Source organism: Sarcophilus harrisii, chromosome 3 (genome assembly GCF_902635505.1).
Source record: "Sarcophilus harrisii chromosome 3, mSarHar1.11, whole genome shotgun sequence".
Classification (NCBI taxonomy): Eukaryota; Metazoa; Chordata; class Mammalia; order Dasyuromorphia; family Dasyuridae; genus Sarcophilus; species Sarcophilus harrisii.
The window spans coordinates 592,545,495-592,568,073 of record NC_045428.1 but is presented as its reverse complement, the minus strand read 5'-3'; the positions used below and the strand labels follow the sequence as shown (position 1 = coordinate 592,568,073).

Below are 22,579 nucleotides of genomic sequence, written 5' to 3'. Positions count from 1 at the left end.
CCAACTCTTCCAACCCTTGCTTCATTGAAAGCTCAGCTCAAGCATCTCTTTCTACAAGAAATCTTAACTAAGGAGATGTCACCATCAGTGAAGTACAGGATTAGTGGAATAGCCTAATTGCACTAATTAGTGCATGAAATGCAAAATGATGGTGAAAATAAAATGATAAATGATTATCATAACTTTTTTTGGTGCCAATGAGAGTGGAATGCTAGATTTTACTCTCCCCAGGAAACACATAAGAAGAAAATGTTAGAAAGCAAATTGAACTCATTAATTATAACAATAAATGTATATTCTTGAATATATTCAGTAAATGTGAATCAAGGGAAATTATTATTTCAATTTCATTATTACAGAAAAAGAATTTGAAGCACAAATTCATAGCTAAAGCATGACTAGTTTTCCTCTCTTCTGTGAATTCTTTAATGTTGGTACAGTTTGTATTGTGTAACAGAGACAATCAAGGATCATCGATTAAAGACTTAATATTTGTCAGGCTTAGTGCTAAGAATTGGCAATACAAATACAAGCAGACAGACAGTCCTTTTCTCAGGGTGCTTCCACTTAATTGGGAGGGAGTTATAAAGTGGGGTGGTGAGGAGAGGTGCAGATACCCGCTTAGGGTTTTTGGTATTTTAGTTCAGAAAGTCAGAAGAAACCGTGAAAGGACAATTAAGATTTATTTATGGTCATTTTGGTACCCTCAACGAAATAGAGGCATGGGAAGGAATTCACTAATGGGAGAAAGGGTCAGGAATAAGGATAGGGTTAGGAAGAAAGTCAAAAGGGATCTTCTTGAGGAGATTACAGGTACTGAAAGAGTTTCTGTATTGGGAGTCAAAGTGAGGCATGGTGTTGAAATCCAGAAAGTCAAATGAAAAATTGGAAGGAGAATTTCTACAGGAAAAGACTTGGAAAGCTTTCAGACATTTATTACATTACCAAGAATTTAATCCTGCATGAGATGATAGCTTTCTCTTGGCATTGGCAAGTCATTTCAGATTTCATGCAGGATTGACTAGAAGGTCCAGTGGCAACTGGTGTCCACTGGGATCTCAGTTTCTCTTCTCCACACACATCTTCCCTCTATTTTTTGTCAATAGCCCTTCCAGCTTTCCATTTCTGACAAGACCTTAAATGCCAATCCCCTCCCAAAGAAAATCTATACTTCCCCTCAGATCCTTAATTTTACTTTCCCCAGCCCTAATTATGATGGGCAGTCCCTGTTGGACAGAAACCTAGATACTAAGGATTGATGGATATTGCCATTGACCTTATATTTGAACCCTTAAGATGTTGTGCTTCCCCCCAATCTTGCAGCTGATTGAATGTGAATATGCTGTCTCTCTAAATTAAACTAAAGAGTAGGAAGTATCGTCTTTTATTACTTGAAGACTCAACAATTAGTTCAATACTTGACTTGAATAAATTTTTAACAAATGCCTTTTCGTTCTTCAACTTCCAATGTTATATGCTGGTTGTTATGTCACAGAAGTGTTTCTTAAACCAGGTACATTAAAAAGGTTCTTCATCAGTGGGAATTTTTTCTTCCTTAATATCACAAGAAGGCTTTTCCATATTTTTTACAAGATGTTTCTCTCCAGAATGAATCTTCTGATGTACAATGAGGTTTGAACTCCGACTGAAGGCTTTCCCACATTCATTGCATTTATAAGGCTTCTCTCCAGTGTGAATCATCTTATGCCTAATAAGCAATGAACTCTGAATGAAAGCTTTCCCACATTCATCACATTTGTAAGGCTTCTCTCCAGTATGAATTCTGTGGTGTTTGAAAAGGTCCGAGCTTTGCGTGAAGGCTTTCCCACATTCTTTACATTTATAAGGCTTCTCTCCAGTATGGATCTTCTGATGTACGATAAGGTTTGAGCTCTGAATGAAGGATTTCCCACACTCGTTGCATTTGTAAGACTTCTCTCCAGTATGAATTATCTGATGGATGATAAGAGTTGAACTTTCACTGAAGCCTTTCCCACATTCAAAACATTTATAAGGCTTCTCTCCATTATGAACTCTCTGGTGCTTGAGAAGGGTCGAGTACTGAGTGAAGGCTCTCCCACACTCCTCACATCTATAGGGTTTCTCTCCAGTATGGATTCTCTGGTGCTTAACAAGAGTTGAATTTTGAGTGAAGGATTTCCCACATTCGTTACATTTATAAGGCTTCTCTCCAATATGAGTCTTCTGATGTACAATAAGATTTGAGCTCTGACTGAAAGCTTTCCCACACTCATTACATTTATAAGGCTTCTCTCCAGTGTGAATTCTCTGGTGCATTACAAGTGTTGAATTTTGAGTGAAAGCTTTCCCACATTCATTACATTTATAAGGCTTCTCTTTAGTATGAATTCTCTGATGTAAAATAAGAGTTGAGCTCTCCATGAAAGCTTTCCCACACTCATCACATTTATACGGCTTCTCCCCAGTATGAATCTTCTGATGTCGAATAATTCTTGACTTGCGAGTGAACGTTTTCCCACATTCTTTACATTTATAAAGCTTCTCGACCTCACAGTCTTTGTAATATTGCCTGAAAGCTTTCTTGTATTCCTTATCTTTATTAGTGTGATTTCCAAGTTGAATCTTCCTGCTTCTCAAATTCTTTTCGTATATTACCTCCTGATTCTTTTCCTGGCTCTCACTTTCCCCACAAGTAGATGAGCAATGATCAGCACTGCTGAGTTTTTCAGACTTTCCTTCATGGGATGATTCTTTTTCAGGGGTATTTTCTTTTGAAGTTGCCTCTATGACCTTTTTTCTGTGTTCCAACTCTGAAAAACAATAATATAAGATACAAATATTATCAGTGCTCTGAACTTTGGGAAAAAACTCGAGAGGAAGTAAGCGATGCCATTAGTTCCCTCCCCCTCGAAAAAGCCGTATATTGTGCAATCTTTTTTTTTCCCTCAACATATATTTTGATATTTGGGAACTTTATTTTTTAATTTTTTTAATTAAAGCTTTTTAATTTTCAAAAGATATGCATGGATAATTTTTCAACATTAACTCTTGCAAAACCTTGTGTTCCAATTTTCCCCCTCCCTCCCACTCTCCTCCCCTAGATGGCAAGTAATCCCATATATTTTAAACATGGTAAAAAATATAAGTTAAATGTATTAGTTTACCTGCCATCTAGGAGAGGGGGTGGGGGAAGGAGGGGAAAAGTTGGAACAGAAAGTTTTGCAAGGGTCAATGCTGAGAAATTATTCACATATGTCTTGTAAATAAAAAAGTATAATAAAAAATGAAAAATATATATGTTAAATCCAATGTATGCATACATATATAAATACAATTATCTTGGCACACAAGAAAAATCAAATCAAAAAGGAAAAAATGAGAAAGAAAATAAAATGCAAGCAAACAACAGAAAGACTAAAATGCTATGTTGTGATCCACCCTTAATCCCACAGTCCTCCCTCTGGGTGTAGATGGCTCTCTTCATCACAAGATCATTGGAACTCTGAATCATCTCATTGTTGAAAAAAGCCGCGTCCAATGTGCAATCATTTTTGAAATCTCTTTTAAATTTTTCTTAGAAATATCAAGAAATATTTTCTGTAATCTAAAAATCCTTTTCTGACTTTTCCCTGTTTGAAAGTTCATAGATGTGAGCTGATTTAACTATTTAGGAAAGCAATTTGGAATTCTGCTTAAAGAGCTTTAAAATCATGCATAGATGTGTTTCCCAAAGAAATTTTTTTAAAAGGAAAAGAATCCATATGTACAAAAATATTTATGGCAGATCTTTATGTGGTGGCAAGGAATTGGAAGCTGAAGGGATGCCCATCAATTGGGGAATGACTGAAAAAGTTGTGATATATGATTTTCATGGAATATTATTATGCTACAAAAAATGACAGCCAGAATTCTCTCAGAAAAACCTGGAAAGACTTATTTGAAATGGTGCAAAGCAAAGTAAACAGAACTGGAGAACACTATTTTCAGCAATATCATGATCTAAAGATTCTAAAAGACATGATGAAAAATGCTATCTGCTTCCACAGAAAAAAACTGATGGGAGTCTGAGTGCAGATTGAAGCATACTCTAAAAAACACAACTTTATTTTTCTTTGGTTTTTTTGTTTGTTTTCTTTCACGTGACTAATCTGGAAATATGTTTTGCATGACTATAAATGTGTAACCTATATCAAATTGCTTGAACTTTTTGATGAGGGAGTTAGACAGGGAGGGAGGGAAAAGAACTTGGAATTCAAAATTTTTAAAAATGAATGTTACAAAATGCTTTTTCATGTAATTGGGGAAAATAAAATACTGAAGAAACAGGTGTGTGTGTGTGTGTGTGCGTGTGTGCGTGCGTGTATGCATAAAGAAATCATTGTTTTGCTAAGAATATTTAAGTCATTCACAATTGCTCATCATATAATACCGATGTTACTGTATACAGTGTTTTCTTGCTTCTGTTCACTTTATTTTGCATCATTTCCAATAAGTCTTTCCAGGTTTTTGTCATTTCTTGTAGCATAATAGTATTCCATGATTTAAAAAAATTCAGAGAAAGTCAATATCAAGAAGTTTAGCAAAATGGGAAAAGGATAGAAATAATAGATTATCTTTTAAAAACTGTTGTATTCCCCATATCCTGAATGAATTGGGCTACTGCCCACCGAGAAGCACTGTCTTTGTCTCCATTTAAAAGAGATTAAGGTATTGTTTAGAGGGAGCAGGTCCCCTTGGTTCCTGTAGAAGTGCTAAATACTTGAAGGGATTAGTCCATTCAAACCTGAACTCAGCCTAGCTTCCAGGCCAACTTTCCCACAGTATCAGTGTGCCCCTGGTACACTAGGGCCCTAGCCCTGCCCATCCCCTTCCTGAAGAGTTTCTATCCAGAAACTCTATTTGAAGAAGTATGCACTCCAGCCATGGTCACCTCAAACTTGTCCCATTTCATGATTCCTACTCTACTTTTTCCTCCTTGCTCCTATTTGTGTGTCCTTCTTCACTGCCTCTACTTTTCAGCACTTTTTTTACAAGGGAGGTGAGTGTCTTCATTAGAACCTTAGTGCCAGGAATATTCTTTTTTGAAGATTTTTGTTTGTATTCCCATTTGTGGCACATTATAAGCCCTTACTAAATGCTTTGGGTATCTGTCTATCAAGGGAAGAACTAATTAAGGGCTACTTTTTTGGAATCTTAACCCAAAAGTGAATTTTAGAATATTCTAATATTTTTCATGTTCAAGTTTTCTATAAATGTTGTTCCAAATACTTGTGGTCAGAAGGATATGTCTGATAGTATGGAGGTGGGAGTTGTACAACTTATGTCAATTTATATAGATCACTCTCAGATTAAAAATTGCTTTGATTTTAATCCCCCCTCCCGAATTTATCCCAAAGCATTTCCCTGCAGTGTAAGAGATTTCTATCCCTGTATTGAGTTTGTATGTTACATTCTCTTTGAGGAAAGGTACTAGTCTTGAGAGGTTTTGAGAAAGGCTTCCTTTGGAAGTTGGGAATTTAGTACCTATTTTTTAAAAAATCAAGGAAGTCAGTGGGTAGAAATAGGAGACAGCATTCCAAGCATGGCAGACAGGGAGAGAAAATACAAGTGGCAAGGAGAGGAGGCTCATTCTGTTTGTGGCACACCAAGGAGGCCAGTGTCTCTGGATCAAAGATATGTGGGGGGAATAAGGTGCCAAAAGATTAGGAAAGTTAGGAAGGACTTGGCTTAGAATCCTAAATAAAGGATTTTGTATTTGTCCTTGGGAAGTTTGATTCATTGGTCCTAGTTGGTTGTAATAAAAGGATCTGGAGTATTAATAAGATTTTCAGTTTTGTCAAATATTTTCCATGATATAATCATGGTAACAACACATTGATGAATGTACTATGCAGAAAAAGACCCATAAATAACAAGATGAAGAATAAAGAAAAGTTTACAGAGTTTCAAGGTTTAATCCTGGAGTAAGAGGTAAGTCAACAATAGATAACATTTGTATGGCATTTTTGCTTTTCTCTGAGCAAATTTGGGATAGGGTGGTTATCATCCAGTTCAATTTATGTGAAATATTTATCTGAATTTGATTTTTTCCCTCCAGCTTGTGGGTATTTCCCTTTCCCCAGATCCACAAAAAATTTCTGGATATCCAAGTGAGAAAGAGACAGAAGTATTGAGGTAGGGTTGTGAGGGAAACACAGTAGTGGACATTTATCACAATCATTCTGTCTCAAGGACTCCCATAATTTTTGTTTTTTTTTTCAGGATAGATATCCCAGTGACTTGTGCTCAGCGATAGAGCATGATATTGGATCAACAAAGTGATTTAATACATTTTTCTTTTTTTTCTTTTTGTTAAGATTTTATTTATAATTTTAAATGGATATTTTTATTAAAGCTTTTTTATTTACAAAACACATGCATGGGTAATTTTCCGACACTGACCCTTGCAAAGCCTTCTGTTCCGAATTATCCTCTCCTTCCCCACATCCCCTCCTTAGATGGCAGTTAGTCCAATACATGATTTAACAGATTTTTCTATTGGGTCAGTTACATACTAGGGAACCCAGGGAATGGTGTGTAGGAAGAAAAAGGGGGAGTCAGGACAGAACTCTGAAAGGCATTCATGATAAATTGCCATAAATATGACAATTAAATAAAAAGTGATTAAAGGGAAGGGAGGGAGAGAACAAACAATTTATTAAGCATGTGCTATAGGCCAAGGACTGGAAGAAGTGAGTCCTCTTGCCAAAATTATTTTATTTGATACAACCATGCTGAGAGGTAAATACTATTATGATCCTCATTTATAGTTGAAGAAATTGAGCCTTAGAACCTGAAGCATGTTATTAGGTACAAAAGATATTAGGAGAAAGTCCACATGGAAACGTGGTTTTGAAAGCTATATGATGACGGTATCATTTGGGTATTAGAGACACCAAAAGAGAAAGTTTGGGACCTTCCCTTGGAAAGTGGGAGGGGAACCAACTCCCAAGTCTTGAGGATTCTCTAGAAGGACTATGGAGTAAAAGTTGAGATATTATCAGTAAATCATTCCTGTGAATTTATTTTGTATAGTGAGACTTTGCTGGAGTTGTTAATTGTTTTCAGTGTTTTTGTGGTTGAGTAAGGTTTTCTAATCAAATCATCATAAGCCACACAAAAACTGTTCACCTCAGTTTCTTTAATTATAAAAAGAGCTAGAAAAGGAAATGGCAAATCATTCCAGTATCTTTGCCAAGAAAACTCCAAATGGGATCATGAAGAGTTGGACAAGACTGAAAATGACTAAACAATAACAAAAAGTCCCTCAATTTCTTTTTCTTGTCATATTGCTATTGCAAGAATGTCTACCATTATTTTAAACAGCCATGGTGATAAGGGACATTATTCTACTACATCTCTATTCCCATTACAAATACTACTCACCCTTACTTTTAGATAGATAAGTACATATCATATAGTATTAATGAAAGCTCTGTTCACTCCTATAATTTCTAGTATTATAAAAGGGATGGGTGTTGAATCTTGTCAAAAGATTTTCCCACATCCATTAATATGCCATGATTTTTTTAAATTTATAAGGTTAATTATGTTGTTTTCTTAATATTGAGTCACCTTGCATATACTACATGATGATTTAGATATGTTCATATAATCTTCTAGTTAACATTTTGTATTAAATATTTGCTTCAATTTTCCTTAGAAATATTGGTTTAAAGTTTTCTTTCTCTGTTTTGAGTCTTTCTGGATAAGGTATTAAGATTATATTATAGAAGTGATTTAGTAGAATCTCTTCTTTACCCATTTCCCCCGAAATAATTTATGTAACATTGGAATTGTTCTTTAAATGTCTGATGGAACTTGCTTGCAAATCTGTCTGAACCTGTTTTTGTTTTGTTTTTCCATCTGGTGGTTCACTTATGGTTTGTTCAATTTCTTTTTAGAGGACTGTATTATTGAAGACTTCTTTTTCCTTTTCTGCCAATCTAGGCATTTTATATTCTTTTGTAAATATTTATTCATTTTAGGCTACTGGTTTTATTGGTATATTATTGAGTGAAATAGTTCCTAATAATTTGTTTTATTTCTTCTTTATTGTTTATAAATTCACCTCACCCAGTGAGGGTCTAGTTGAAGTTAGGCAGTATAATTTGTAGTGGATCCAGTCAGAATGGTTGCAGGATGTTTTCATCTTCATTCAGGAACACTGATGGAAGAGTAAGGGTGGGATCCAAGATTGAGGGTGGGCTAGGAATAATCAATAATATGATAAGAGGTCTAGGAATTCAAGAGAGGAGGACAGCATAGAGTTGAATTGGCTCTCAAAGAGATCACAATGTGGAAGAGAAGAGAGAGTACTGGGGAGATAGTCTGAGAAAGAACTGAAACATTGAGAGACAGGAGATCAGTGTGCACAAAGAGTAGGATTCTGCAAGGGAAGGCAGAAAGAAACCTGGAAAGCCAACAGCCTATGGGCCCATAAGGGGATTTCAGATTCTTGACCTTGGATGTAGTACAAATGTGAGTGAAGGCAAGATCAAGGCTATGACCAAATTTGGGATATAATTAGGGTGAGATAGTGAGTAGGTCATGGGAAATGAGCAGGTTGAGAAACTAAGTGGTTAATCATTTGAGGGAGAGTAAATATATATGTTGCAATGTCCTACTATAAAGGCAGGAGTTGAGGAATAGAGAACAAGTTTGAGCCATGTACCGAACTCACTGAGGAAAAAAGGATTACAAACCAAAGTTTGTTGTTGAGTTGTTTTACTCATGCCCAACTCTGTGACTCATTGTGGGATTATCTTGGCAAAGACACTGGAGTAGTTTTCCCATTTTCCTTTCTGGCTTATTTTACAGGTGAGGAAACTGAGGCAAACAAGGTAATCCAGGTAGGAAGTCTCTGAGGCCAGATTTGAATTCATGAAGATGAATCTTCCTGACTTGGCACTCTATCTACAGTGTCACTGCACTGGATTTCTATAGACAATAGCTACCAGGATTATGATTAGCTAATAGAGATGAATAGACTGAACCTCAAAGGAGGAAGGATCTCTGCATGAATATTCCAACTCTCCCATCTTCATCAGTGAGCTGAAAGGAATGAGTAAAGGTGCAGCCAGAATGGGAAAGCCATGGAGAGTGTGTCATTAAGGGGAGCCAGGTTTCTATGGGAGCCAGAAGATGGAAGGAGGGAGAGAGGAAAAGATGTTAAATGAAGGGATAATTGTGGCCTCTAGAAATTCATTGCAGAGGACCCAGGGGAAGAAGAGGGGGGATTTGTTTGGAACTTTAGGGTGGGAGGTTTGAAGGGTCTGGGGTTAAGGAAGCAAGTGGTGGAAGATGGACAGTGAAGTTTGGACAATGACCTAGAGGGGTTCAGAATGCTTAGGGTGTAATGGAGAGGGAGAGTAGTCCACTGAGTGGGAGGTGCTATTCCATTTCCCAGAGAAATCTGGAGAAAAGGGAAGACTGTCCGAGGGAGGCAGGGGCAGGAGGAGGATGTCAGAGCGACACAACAGAAGAAGTCCTTGCTCCCCACCAGCTTTCCGCTTTCTCTTCCCTCGGGGATTGATATGGCAGGAGATGGGAAGACTGAGGTCAAAGGGAAGGTTTCTCCTCTTTGCCTTAAAGGTTCTCCACTTTGGGGGAATGAGGCAACAACTGAAGGCAGCAGCTGCCATGTACCTTGCGGGTGGAAGGTGCCCAGTCTTCCCCCTTGCTGCCTTCTCTTAGGGGACATGCCCTGCAGGAGATGAAAGTATCCTAATCTATTAGGAGGGAGTTAGCTGGTGGTGCTGTGATGCAGAGTGTTGGACTCGGGGTCAAGAAGACTCATCTTCATGAGTTCAAATCCAGCCTCAGATACTTCCTAATTGTGTGACCCTGGGCAAATCACTTAACCTATTTGCCACAGTGTCCTGATTTGTAAAATAAACCAGAGAAGGAAATGGTAAGTCTTTGCTAAGAAAATTGGTTAGGATTGAACAACAGTCACTTCATCTCCTGCTCCATTATTTTGTTTTTCTTCTTATTTCCCTGTCAGACAAAATGCATTTCTATGCCCAACTATGTGTGTATTGGTGTGAATGTGGGTTTCTTCTTTCTTCCAGTCCAGATGAGAAAGGGTATTGCCTCAGGCAAACCGAGACCGGGAAAGATCTCTGCTTCACAAGGTCAAGGTCTCCCACGGAATCCAGGACCATCTCCAGTCGTCCTGATCTATATCTTGCCGCTGGAGCCAGATGGCTCCAGAAAGTGAGGCTGGTACTTCCCTCTCTTACCTAAATCCAACTCACTTGCATGGCAGAAGTTCATCTCAGGAAGGACCTCAGGAAATCCCACCCAATTCCAGTGTTTCAGAGTTCTACTCTTCCCTGTGACCTCCAGCACCAGCTCCTATAGCCACAGAGGAACAGAACTAGTGGAGTGGTTGAGTCAAAATGGCTGGTGAGAGCACTTAGAAATGGGCAAATGCACCAAATGGGGGCTTGATTTTCTGTTTTATTGATTATACTTAAACTCCAGGCGCAGAACTAGTTATTAAATATTTACCAGAAGACCTGGGGATAAAGCTCTTACTTCCCACCAAATAACAAGGGCCCCTAAGGATCCCCCCTTATTCAGGACTTAACCTGAGCTGTGGAATGGGATATCTCTTGACAGAGGCAAGTGGGAGGCTCAAAGGAGCCCTCCACTTCTACTGAGCACACGACTATACCAAGAAAGAGGCAAGAGCAGGGGCAGGGTTTTTGGGCTTTCCTGGGGGTGGGGGGGAATATTTGCCCTTTGAGCATAGCCAATGGTCCAATGGCAGAAAGAAGAACATCTGACCTGGATAGAACCACAGCGGAATCCAGTTAAGAATCTTCTCTCCAATGTCTTCCACAGGCCCCATCCAGACTTTGTTTAAAGACCTCCAGTGATGGGACAGCTGGGTGGTATTGTCAAGATGGACCTGAGTTCAAATCTGACCTCAGATACTTAATACTTGTATGATCCTGGGCAAGTCACTTAACCCTAATTGCCTCTTCTCCCTGCCAAAAAATAAAACCTTCAGTGAATGGAGCCTCTTTGGGCTGCCTTCTTGCACTTTGGGACAGTTCTAATTATGAAGAAATTTCTTAGGATGAAATCTTGGGTGAAATCTGCCCTTTACCATGATGTCTGACCATAAATCATCACGTCCATAGCTTGTTGGGTGTTTTACATGCTTTTATGATAATTAGCCTAAGGGACAATATAAAGGCTTCTGGGTTCAAACTGGCTCCTTCTGTTGGATTTTAGGGAGTTTCTTTTAGATTAAAAGTTCTGAGTAAAGATACACTCTCTCTGTACTCCCAATTAAGAAAAAATCCCAATGTATTGGCAAAAGTTGGGCTCTCTGTGTATGTACATATCCCTAGTTATCCTCTGGCCTTTTTGTAACTGAGGCAAGATGCATTTTACTAGAGACATTTACATAACAAAACATCAAAATATATAATCATGTGTGTGGAGAGAAAGGATAATTTGGAAGTGCAGTGCATAGAGTGTCAGACCCAGAGTCAGAAGATTTCCTAACTGTGTGACCCTAGGTAAGTCATTTACTCTGTCTGCCTCAATTTCCTTATCTGTAAAAAGAGTTGGAGAAGGAAATGGCCAACCACTTCAGTAGCTTTGCCAAGAAAACGCTAAATGAGGTTACAAAGAGTCAGACACGACTACAAATGGTTGAACAACAATAAACAACACAACATGGAAAAACATTTTGAAAAGTCTGAGGATTCTGATCCACCAATGAAACAAAAAACTAGGAATCCAAACTATTAAAGAAGAACCACATCATTCTCCTGACAGAGACAATGAACTTAAAATGGAAAGAGAACATAAAGAGTGCATTTATTCTGATCTGTGGAGCTGTCTTTCGCTTTGGGAGGGATTTGGGTTTCTTTTCTATTTGTTTTGTACAATTGAAGAGGGGATAAATAGGTGGGGCAGATTTTCTTCTACTGCCAAAAATAAGAAAATATGTTTATTTACAAAAATAAATTTTTAATAATTTTATAAATTTGTTATTGTTTTATTTTTATTATTATGAATTTAGTTAGGAAATTTAATAAATTTTATAATTTTATAGTTATTTAATAAATTTTACAAATTTATTTTAGAATTTTATTTAATAAATTTTATAATTGCATAAATATAAATCACATTTATGTTTTATTAATTTTATACTATGAATTCATTTGTAATTATGTTATTATAATTATATTTAGAACTTATAGTTTAATATCTTTATAAAATTTTATTTATTTATAAAAATGAATACAATTGTTTAACGGAAAAATAAACAATAAATGCCTCTATCAAAATGAAGAGAAAATTAATTGATTTAGAAGAAACCATTGAAGGTTGTTCAAATCAAAACATCTTAAAAATCAGAAGAAAAGAGCAGTAGAAGCCTGACCTGCAGGGACATTGGGAATTAGGAGGCAGGGAACATGAACGCACCAGTCTCTTCCTCCTCTCCCCCAGTCTTTGGCTGCTACTGGGCTGGCAAGAGGACTAATAGTGAAGGGGGTCTGAGCCATCTAACAGTTTGTTTGGAGCTGTGATTTTGTGTATGTTGGGGGAGAAGTGCATTGAGGGAGATTGAGCAAGACTGAAGAGAGGACCTTAGTGAGTTTTGGACGTATATAGCAGCTCACAGGTCTGGAACCTACAAAGCTATCCGTCTTCATGAGGACGGACTGCTGGAGCCACTGGAACTTTTATGGAGGAAGCACCTTCTACAACTTCTTGTGAGGTGGCTAGAGAGGTCAGGAAGCTGCTGAGGTGAGCTCTGATGCTAGGGTGTTTGGTAAGGGGCTGGAAACGACTGGGGACCTAATGATCTCTATCACCTGCACCAAGGCCTGCAGCTGGCTCAGGATCCAGCTAGGTACCAACGGTTCCAACATGGTCCCAATCCTAGTTAAATCAGAGCTTACCCTTGAGGTCAGTTCCAGGCTCAGTCTGACTTGACTTGGGAATGCTGGAGGAAAAACCCATCTCTCTACCAGAAGGATCTTCCTTAAATTAATAAGCAACTATCTTGGGGATAACTCATTCATTGGGGGAGGAGTCACTGTATTATCACTGGGGTAGATTTTGGGGCTGCTGGAGGCCCACAAGCTCATACTTCTTCTCCTACATTCCCTCTTTCCCTCTATTCTTCCTCTGGTGAATTCTCCCACTTCATGACTAGCTCTGCCACTGACTTTCTCTCTCTCTCTCTCTCTCTCTCTCTCTCTCTCTCTCTCTCTGTCTCTCTCTCTCTCTTTCTCTCTCTCTCTCTCTCTGTCTCTCTCTCTCTGTCTCTGTCTCTCTCCATCTCTGTCTCTGTCTCTCTCCATCTCTTTCTCTGTCTCTGCTTCTCTCTGTCTCTCTCTGTCTCTCTCTCTCTCTCTCCTGTGTGCACTCTCACATTATACCTTCTTTGCCTGCCAACTTGTCTCCTTCACCACTTCTTATTTACCTTGCCTTGTCAACATTCCTCTCTTGGGAATCACTCCTAGCCTCCTTACTTCATGTTCTCTTTCATGTCCTTCTACTTTCTTTAGCCTTCTCTCCCTGAAGCCAGAAATAACGACAATAATATTCATCTTCTTCATCTCCTCAAAATCTCTCTTATAGATTCTCTAGCTCCAATCCTATCTTCTGGCTGGAGGCCTTTCATGGTTTCAGCTTCCAATGGCTTCCTCTTTTGCATTGACTTTCCTCTAGTCTCCCTCAGTCTTGTATACACGACATTAATTTCTACTTTTGTCTCCCACAAGAAAGGGTAGGGATCGCTTTTGTTTTTCTTGTCAAATCCCTGTGGACAGAATGTTTGGAGGCTGGTGGAAGAGCATCACGAGACAAATAATCCTGAACGTTAAAATGTCAAAAGTAATTAAAATAAATTGCCCAGAATTTTTAACCATAGGAAACAAAATGTCAATTACAAGAATCCATTGATTGCCCCCCCCCAAAGATTAATAAAAGTAGAGAAGACAGATGGCACAATCTTCTGTAGAAGACGGGATGGAATCGGATCACGTGCATGAAAGAACTTCACCTTGGCAAGGAGATGGGTAAATTCCTTGTGTAAGACAGAGATGGAGGAGGAAATAGTAACATCTGAGGGAAGCAGGATGAAGAAGGATAAGAGAAAACTCCTGACAAATAAATTCAATTTTAACGAGGCAAGATTCAGAGCCATTGGTGACTTGCAGAAAGAAGAAGAGGTTTGGGGGAAAGTGCTGTGGGGAGTGAAGTGGTGAGTCAGTTAGGAAAGTAACATAGTCACATTGCTGTAGTTTTATTATTTATATCATTATGTGTTAGGGACCCATTCAGCAGTTCTGTGATTTGTTCGGGTTTCATTCAGCAGTACATGAATAGGTATGAAGGTAGTAGATGTCAGGGCTAATCCAAGTTTGAGACTTAGCGAGGCTTGATGAACAATAAGATGAAGAAGCAAAGGACCTGAGAGAAGGAGACAGTGTGGAAAGAAACTGATTCACCAGGGGGGAAATTGAGGAGAGTTTCGCCAGTGTAGGGGTGATGATCTGGGAGTGCAGGGATTGGCCGTGAGCATCAAGAAAAGGGTCTGGGATTGCAAATCAGGGGAGAGTGAAATGGTAACAGACTCGGATCAGATAAAGGAATTTCAGAGTTCACAAATATAAAAGTAGAATATACAAGATCAAAGGTTCAGGGATCATCTCTGTGTGTAGCTCAAGTGCTGAGGAGAAGGTCATGGGACATGAGTAAGCTGAAATACTAGGGAGTGAAAGCGTTATAGGTAATACCAGATACAAACAGGATGGAGTGGCAGTCCTAAATTCATGGAAGAACTAGAACAGTTTATTGGAGTGTGATTGGCCAAGGACAAGATGAGACAAGGGATTCAAGAAAACAAAAGAACTTTTCCAACAACTTTTAATGACTGAGGAGAGTATGGCTAGTATACACGGAAGATGATAAAAGAATAGAAAATCAGAGGGAGGTCTTCAAACAATGAGAAAGATGGAAAGATAAAATATGTTTATTGGATGAAGAAATTTTGGATTATATGGAAGACTGACTTTACTTTCTCCAAGCACCACAATAAAGAAGAAAAGATCAGAAGCCAAATCAAATTTATAAGGTAAATCAATAAATATGAAGGGTTTGAATTTTAACAATCAATGAATAGTTACAGAATGATTCAAAAAGTATTTCTTAAAGATCATTGTTAATTACAAGAAACACATTTAATTGCAACATTGCAGTTGGAATCAGAAAGGTTCCAACTGTAAATTTCTCTCCTCCTGTTTTCTTCTCTATAACAAGAGGTTGAACAATCATCTCTAAGGTCTCTTTCAGTTCTAGAATCACTTGACCTCAACTAATTAGATAAGGCTTGGCTTTTTCATTATTAATCCTCTGAAATTGAGTAAGATTTGAATTGTCTGAAAAAGCTTATTGGTGATTTTTTTTTACACTTCTATGAATCCTCCATAGCAAGGTTGGGCAAATATTTTTCTTTGAGGACCAAAGAGTAGATATTTTAGACTTTGTGGGCCAAAAGGCAAAATTAAGAATATTATGAGGGTATATATATAACGAGAGAGAAAAAATTTTCCACAAATTTTATTGATGAAATTCAAAATGTTATTAACAAGTACATTTTTTGTAGGTCCATTAATGAGAATTTAATTTTTCTGGAATAACATTTTGCTTAATAGGGGTTCAAAGTTAATATTCCCTATCATCAAAATCAGTTTCATGTGTTTATCTGTTAATGCTGATCTGGCACGAGACTATGAAATTATCTTTAAAAATGTCTTTTCACACAGTTAAGTACTGCCAAATACTGATATCTATCCACGAGCACATGATTTTAATTGAACATATATGATGCTTGGAAGATCTTGATGGAATGCTATATAAGTTTCTTCTCTTGATATTTGCCTTTCAGCATGTCATTTCTTTGTAGATTAATCTCTTCTTATTGAAGGGCAGGTAGAAGCTCAATTATCCAATTAAATGGATTTTGAAATAAGAGATTTTTTTTTTGCACTGGCATCAAGATCTGAAAAATACACTAGAACTGTAGTTTGAGCTCAGACAATGTAATTGCTGCATATCTGTGAGGGAATAGAGATCTTGTCTCTTCTTTCAACTTCTGACAGCACAGAAAGTATAAAAATCAGCTTGACAATATCTAAGATTCAAATATTTTCACTGAACTGACTTTATCACAGTATGTTTCATATGTAAACATAAAAATTTTAGCATGAAACCATTGAGAAACATTATCAACTCTGTGAGAAAAGCTACTTCCCAAAGTCATTCAGTGTTTTATAATAGTAAATGAGGGAGGTTCTTTTTTTAGAGAAAAATTTCGATCTTGGTCTCAAACTTTAAAAATTATAATAAAATTTTTTTTTCTTCTTTTGACATTATGGGTGTGCACTAGCAATAAAAAAATGTCACAGTACAGTGATATCCATGGCACTCAAAACACTGTTGAGTTATATAACTGTCACTAAGATTTCTGGTACATTGAGCAAGAGTAGGAAGTGATGAGACTGCCATATACAGTCTGTTACAGTTACTCAATTCTACCTTATTAGAGCAAATGCAGCCACAGACTGCATTAATATTCATATAAATGAATGAATGTGGCTATGTTCCAATAAACTTTTCCAGTGCCTTAGAAGGACTAAGTCTTGACCAGATACTTTCCCATATTCATTTTATTTATAAAACAGCTCTACAGTATGAATCATTACAGTTATAAGTGAGACTGAAATCTTTTCCCAAATAGAGTATGTTTATAAAAGTTCTCTCTCATGTGAACCTTTTGCTGTCAAATAAATTTTGTGTTCTGGGTGATTTTTTTCCCCAAATTCTTTATCTCCAGGAGTATTTCCGTGCAGGAATTCCTTCCAGGCATTTCTGAGGAAATTTGTATTTTTTTTCCTGAATCCCATGAAAAATCACTTGAGAAATTTGGGGGAAATGATTGTGAATGATTTTCAAGAATGAAAGGTTAACAATCAACAGAGTGGTATCTGATTCTGAGGAATCCAATTGCTGAATGTTAAAGTAGACATTTCTGGGAATGGAGACAGAAGCACCTATGCAGGAGAGAAGCTGTAATGATCTAATAATTCAGTCTTGCTTGTAACTCTTGCCATGTTAGGATATGTGTTCATGGTCCTGTCTGATGCTGATAGTGAGTCTTTCTTGAAAAGAAAAGAAAAATGAATAATTGTATACCCATATTATATTATACAAATCATAGGAGTGGTACTTCAAGAAATCAGTTTTAGAAGTGACAGCAAGTCCTTCAATTGACAAATTCAACACATAACACACATCTCTGTAATGTTCCTTGGGAGGAGATTTGAATGCTACATTACACAAATCCTACCCAAGAATGTTTACTGACATTATCTAGGGTTTTAATATTTGCTATGTCATGGATTATTTTTCACAAATACTAAACATTTTTTATTTATTAAACAATTTTAAGATTCATAATAATGAATGAAGAGAATGAAGAATGTTGAATACAGAGTTCAAGAAAAATAAATGAAATCAGTCAATTTGTTGCCAAATATTTTAAACCATGGTCTCAACATATTGTTTCACAATGGTAATAATCCATGAAATTTATTATATCAGTTTTCATAGGAAAAACTGAAACTTTTCATATAATCACATCAGAAAAAAATGATTAAATGTCTTATGATGATCACTTATTATTTTAAAACATGAAATGTTATGGAAAATACCAAATAATTTTTGATTCCACAAATTCCCAAATATTCAGATTTCTCATTCTGAAATCCCCAAAATTAATATATGTTAGAAACTTGGTAACTATACTCTGTAGTATGAATCCTCTGCTGTGGAATAAGACTTTACCTTTGAAGGAATGTTTCCAAATAACAGAGTTATAGAATTATTTGATTGAATTTCTAAGACTTCTGCCCAGTATGAATCCGCTGGTGTCTAACCAGGGATGAGTTTGTAATGAAAGGTTTACCACATTCATTACATTTATAAGGTGTGTCTCCAGTATGAATCCTCCAGTGCTTATCAAGGTCTGAGCTCTGAATAAACGCTTTCCCACATTCGTTACATTTATAAGGCTTCTCTCTAATATGTGTCCTCTGATGTAGAATCATGTGAGACTTTCGAATGAAGGCTTTCCCGCATTCGTTACATTTATAAGGCTTTTCTCCAATATGAATCATCTGATGGCGAATGAGATTTGAACTCTGAATGAAAGTTTTCCCACACTCATCACATTTGTAAGGTTTCTCTCCGGTGTGATTCTTCTGATGTCGAATAAGTCTTGACTTGCGAGTAAAGGCTTTCCCACATTCATTACATTTGTAAAGCTTCTCTCCCGAATGAATCATCTGGTGTCGAATAAGATTTGAGCTCTGATTGAAGGTTTTCCCACATTCATTACACTTATAAGGCTTCTCTCCAGTGTGAATCTTCTGATGTCGATTAAGTCTTGAGATGCAAGTGAAGGCTCTCTCACATTCGTTACATTTAAAAAGTTTCTCTCCACTAGGGATCTTCTTATGTTCCGTCAAGTTTGAGCATTGACCAAAGGCTTTCCCAAATTCACTACATTTATAAGGTGTCTCTCCAATATGAATCATCTGATGCATAATGCGGGTTGAGCCCTGACTGAAGGCTTTCCCACATTTGTTCCACTTGTAATGCTTTTCTCGAGTATGGACCATCTTATGCCTAACAAGCTTTGAACTCTGAATGAAGGCTTTCCCACATTCATTACATGTGTAAGGCTTCTCTCCAGTATGAATCACCTGATGTCTGATAAGATTCGAGCTCTGGATGAAGGTTTTCCCACACTCATTACATTTATACGGCTTCTCCCCGGTATGAATCTTCTGATGTCGAATAAGTCTTGACTTGCGAGTGAATACTTTCCCACATTCGTTACATTTATACGGCTTCTCTCCAGTATGAATCTTCTGATGTCGAGTAAGATTTGAGCTCTGAATGAATGCTTTTCCGCACTCATCGCATACGTAAGGTTTCTCTTCAATATGAACCTTCTGATGTCGAATAAGTCTTGAATTTCGAGTGAATGCTTTCCCACATTTATTACATTTAAAAAGCTTTTCTCCGGTATGAACCATCTGGTGTCGAATAAGATTTGAACTCTGAATGAAGGTCTTCTCACATTCATTACATTTATAAGGCTTCTCTCCAGTATGAATCTTCTGATGTCGATTAAGTCTTGAGATGCAAGTGAAGGCTCCCTCACATTCATTACATTTAAAAGGTTTCTCTCCACTAGGGATCTTCTTATGTTCTGTAAGATTTGAGTGTTGACTGAAGGCTTTACCACATTCGTTATATTTACAACAGTTGTCTCCAGTAAGGATCTGTTGCTGTTTAGTCATTTTTCTTACGTTATTCCCCGGTTTTATCTGCTGTCTTTTTTTCTGACTCTCACTTTTCCCAATTTCCCTAAAAGTAGAATAGCAAAGATCAGACCACATGAGTCTTTCTACTTTTACCCCATGGGATGATTCTTCTCCTGTAATGTTTTCTTTTGGAGTTGCCTTTGTGGTCTCACTCCTCAACTCCATATCTGGAAAAAAAATTAATATAAAACGTGAATGTCCCTATTTCTCTGGGCTCGGCGAAAGGAAAGTGAGGGATGAATTGATGCGTACAGCTGTAGATGTTGCTGACAGAAAGGAAGTACATGATGTTGAACAATCTCACATCTGTCCTGTTGTCTGTGGAGAGAATGGTCAGAAACATGGAGAAATAGTGGAGAAACAATTAAAGATTTGAGATGGAGATTCCCTCTGCATAAACTGAGCATAGAGGGTGGATAGATCACTGAAAAAGACTGGCATATGGCATATTCAGATCAGTGAATTAGAAGAAGATAACTATCTTGGTCATTGATTCATAAGAGGTAAGAAAATAAAGCACAAAAGGTGAGAAAAAGAGGAACTATCCAAAAGAAGAGTAAGGATCAGGGAAAACCATCTGGTATCAGCACCCAGATCTTCATCACTTCAAGACCAAGAGCCTAATATCACTAGGAGAAGGAAGCACTGCAAAAAGAAAGTTACTTGGATGTTGAATCAGAAGCTTTGAGTTCAAGTCTCAGATCTATTATTTACTACTCTGGGCAAATCACTTTGACTAAATTACTTGCTCTTCCTTGGCTTAAGTTTTCATATAAGCAAAATGACATTATTAGACCAGAATCTCTTAGTATGCTTCTTTGTAGTTTTGATCTATTGATCCTAATTCATCATTATAAATATATGGGACAATGTTATGGATCTTTAAGATTTTATCTTTTTTTTCATTATTTGATCATAACAACTCTGTGATGAAAGTACTATGGACATTTTATGTCTATTTTATACATGAGGAACTGGGTGAGATTTGTAGAGTTGTGTCTTTCCCAGGGTAAAAAAGTAAATCAATATTTATGAGGTACTTTCTGTGTACAAAACAATTCCCCTGTACCAATCCTGGGATACGTAGGTTTTTATTATTCTCCTTCATATATATATGTTTGTATGTTTATGTATGCGTATTTAAAATATTACATCATCTGATGTTAAATAATATTTGATTAATTCTAAATGAATGTTTTCCCACATTCATTACATTTGTAAGGCTTCCTTCCAAAATGAATCTTCTGATGTTGAATAAATGTGTGTATACATATAAAACAGAGATAGCTGCTGTAGCCTACAGCAGTTTTCACCAATAAGTTTATGGATCTGTGGGTAAAAGAGATTAAAAAATATTAAGCTAGAACCCCAAAATATATGAAATAGAATATTTCCCATGATCATTCTGTCTCTGAGCTTCTGTGGCATTTGCTCTTCATGAAGAGACATCCCCATGGCTTGGAGGACAAAATATGGAGAACCACTCTGAAGTAGGAAGTTGCACAGCAATATTTCTAATTTCAAGTTGCCTACTAAAGTATCAATGGGGAGAATATAGAAAGAAAAGAGATGGTCCCAGGTAGAACCTATCGAATAATCTGAGTTAGATGTAGTAGCATCAATTAAAATTGTATAAATACAGAGGAGAAGTGATGAGACAAGTATGAAGAGAACCACATTCATTTCTTGGGGCCCAATGAAATTATGTCTGTGAAGAGACCGTGACCATGGCAAATGTTGCTAAGACATAAAAAAGAATGAAGACTGAGGAAAGACCATTAGATTTAGCAGTTAAGAGATTCTTGATAACATTGAAAAGTTATTAATAAATGAAATTTGAGTTTTACTTAAGTCATATTAGTAGAAGACAAATTTCATGGACTTCAGAAGAATGAAAGGAAAGGGAGTGGAGGCTCCAAATATAAAGGTATATTAAAAGAATTTAGCTGATAAGGGAAGAACTAAAGATCCCCAGCTCTCTGTTCCTATTCCAATCAAATGAGAAGATTGCAGCCAACTGGTCCTGATTTGGGGCTGTGGAGTGAGAATTAACCCACCAGATCTCTAGTTTTCCTTTGACATGAAAATCTACGCATCCAATAGTCTCTCTTCCCCCATTCTCTCAGTCCTGCTTGGGTCTCTCAGCTTCTCAGCTTTCAAGGACTCCCTCCAGGAAACCCTCCTTCATCATCATCTGCCTACACTCTGAGTCTCCGAAGTGCAAAAGATAAAAACTGGAAGAGTTGGGAATTTGGATACCATCTTGGATACCAAACTGGACACCAACAAGGAAGCCCCTCTGTAGGCTAAAAGACCTACAACCATAACAGCTGCCTGAAGATGTCCACCCAATAAGGAGGAACTTAAAACTGCCAAAGGTAACACATTCTGCTTTTTGCCAGGTTTCCTACTTTTCAAGTTATCTCAAATTTCTAGCCTCGGTTGTTTTCTAAGTTTCTTTCACCCATTGTTCCTAGTTATGCTGATTGGGGAAAGACAGACCAAGTCTAGTGTTTCTTCCATGACTCTTCAACAGCCATGATGCTTCCCCAGATTTCTTTTTTCCATCTAAACATTTTGAATTCATCCAGCTAAAATCCTCCTCTATGTGGGACTGCAAACTACTCAGCTGCATTTTAGGGTTAGATTCTGTCTAGCTTGTAAATGTCCTTCCTGAACCATAACTCCTTGAACTAAACCCGATACTCTAGATAAGATCTGCTACAGCAAAGTGAGGAGGGAAAGGGAAAGAAATGTGCATTTATTAACATGCCAGGCTCATTTGATCCAGAAATCAGGTAATAATAACAACAATAACAAACATTTGTGTAGTGTTTATTATGCGCAAGTATACTGTGCTAAACTCTTTGCAAATATATTTCATTTGATTCAGAGAGATTATAATCTCTATAATAAATATTGATCTGGTGCCTACTATGTGCAGGCAGTCAATCAAGAAACATTAATGAAGTTTTTCACTATATGCCCATCTCTGTGTTAGACATCACCATCTTGATCATTCTCCCCTGCGTGGAGACCTTAGCCTGTTGATTGCCCCCCATCCCTGACTCAGTTTTCTCCCCACTTCAGTCCATCCTCTATTCAGCTCTCAAAGTGATCTCCCT

The 22,579-nt window shown here is 37.3% G+C and overlaps 1 protein-coding gene across 1 annotated transcript; it reads right to left on the bottom strand.

The window, feature by feature from the left end:
* Nucleotides 1-734: 734 nt before the first annotated feature.
* Nucleotides 735-19,634, bottom strand: LOC100927767 (zinc finger protein 91-like). The gene is made up of 3 exons (XM_023500048.2): nt 17,968-19,634; nt 17,869; nt 735-2,520 (listed from the first exon to the last, which is right to left on the bottom strand). Exons 1-3 carry the CDS (start codon nt 19,617-19,619, stop codon nt 1,519-1,521), a joined length of 2,655 nt encoding a protein of 884 aa, XP_023355816.2. The 5' UTR covers nt 19,620-19,634; the 3' UTR covers nt 735-1,518.
* Nucleotides 19,635-22,579: the final 2,945 nt, after the last annotated feature.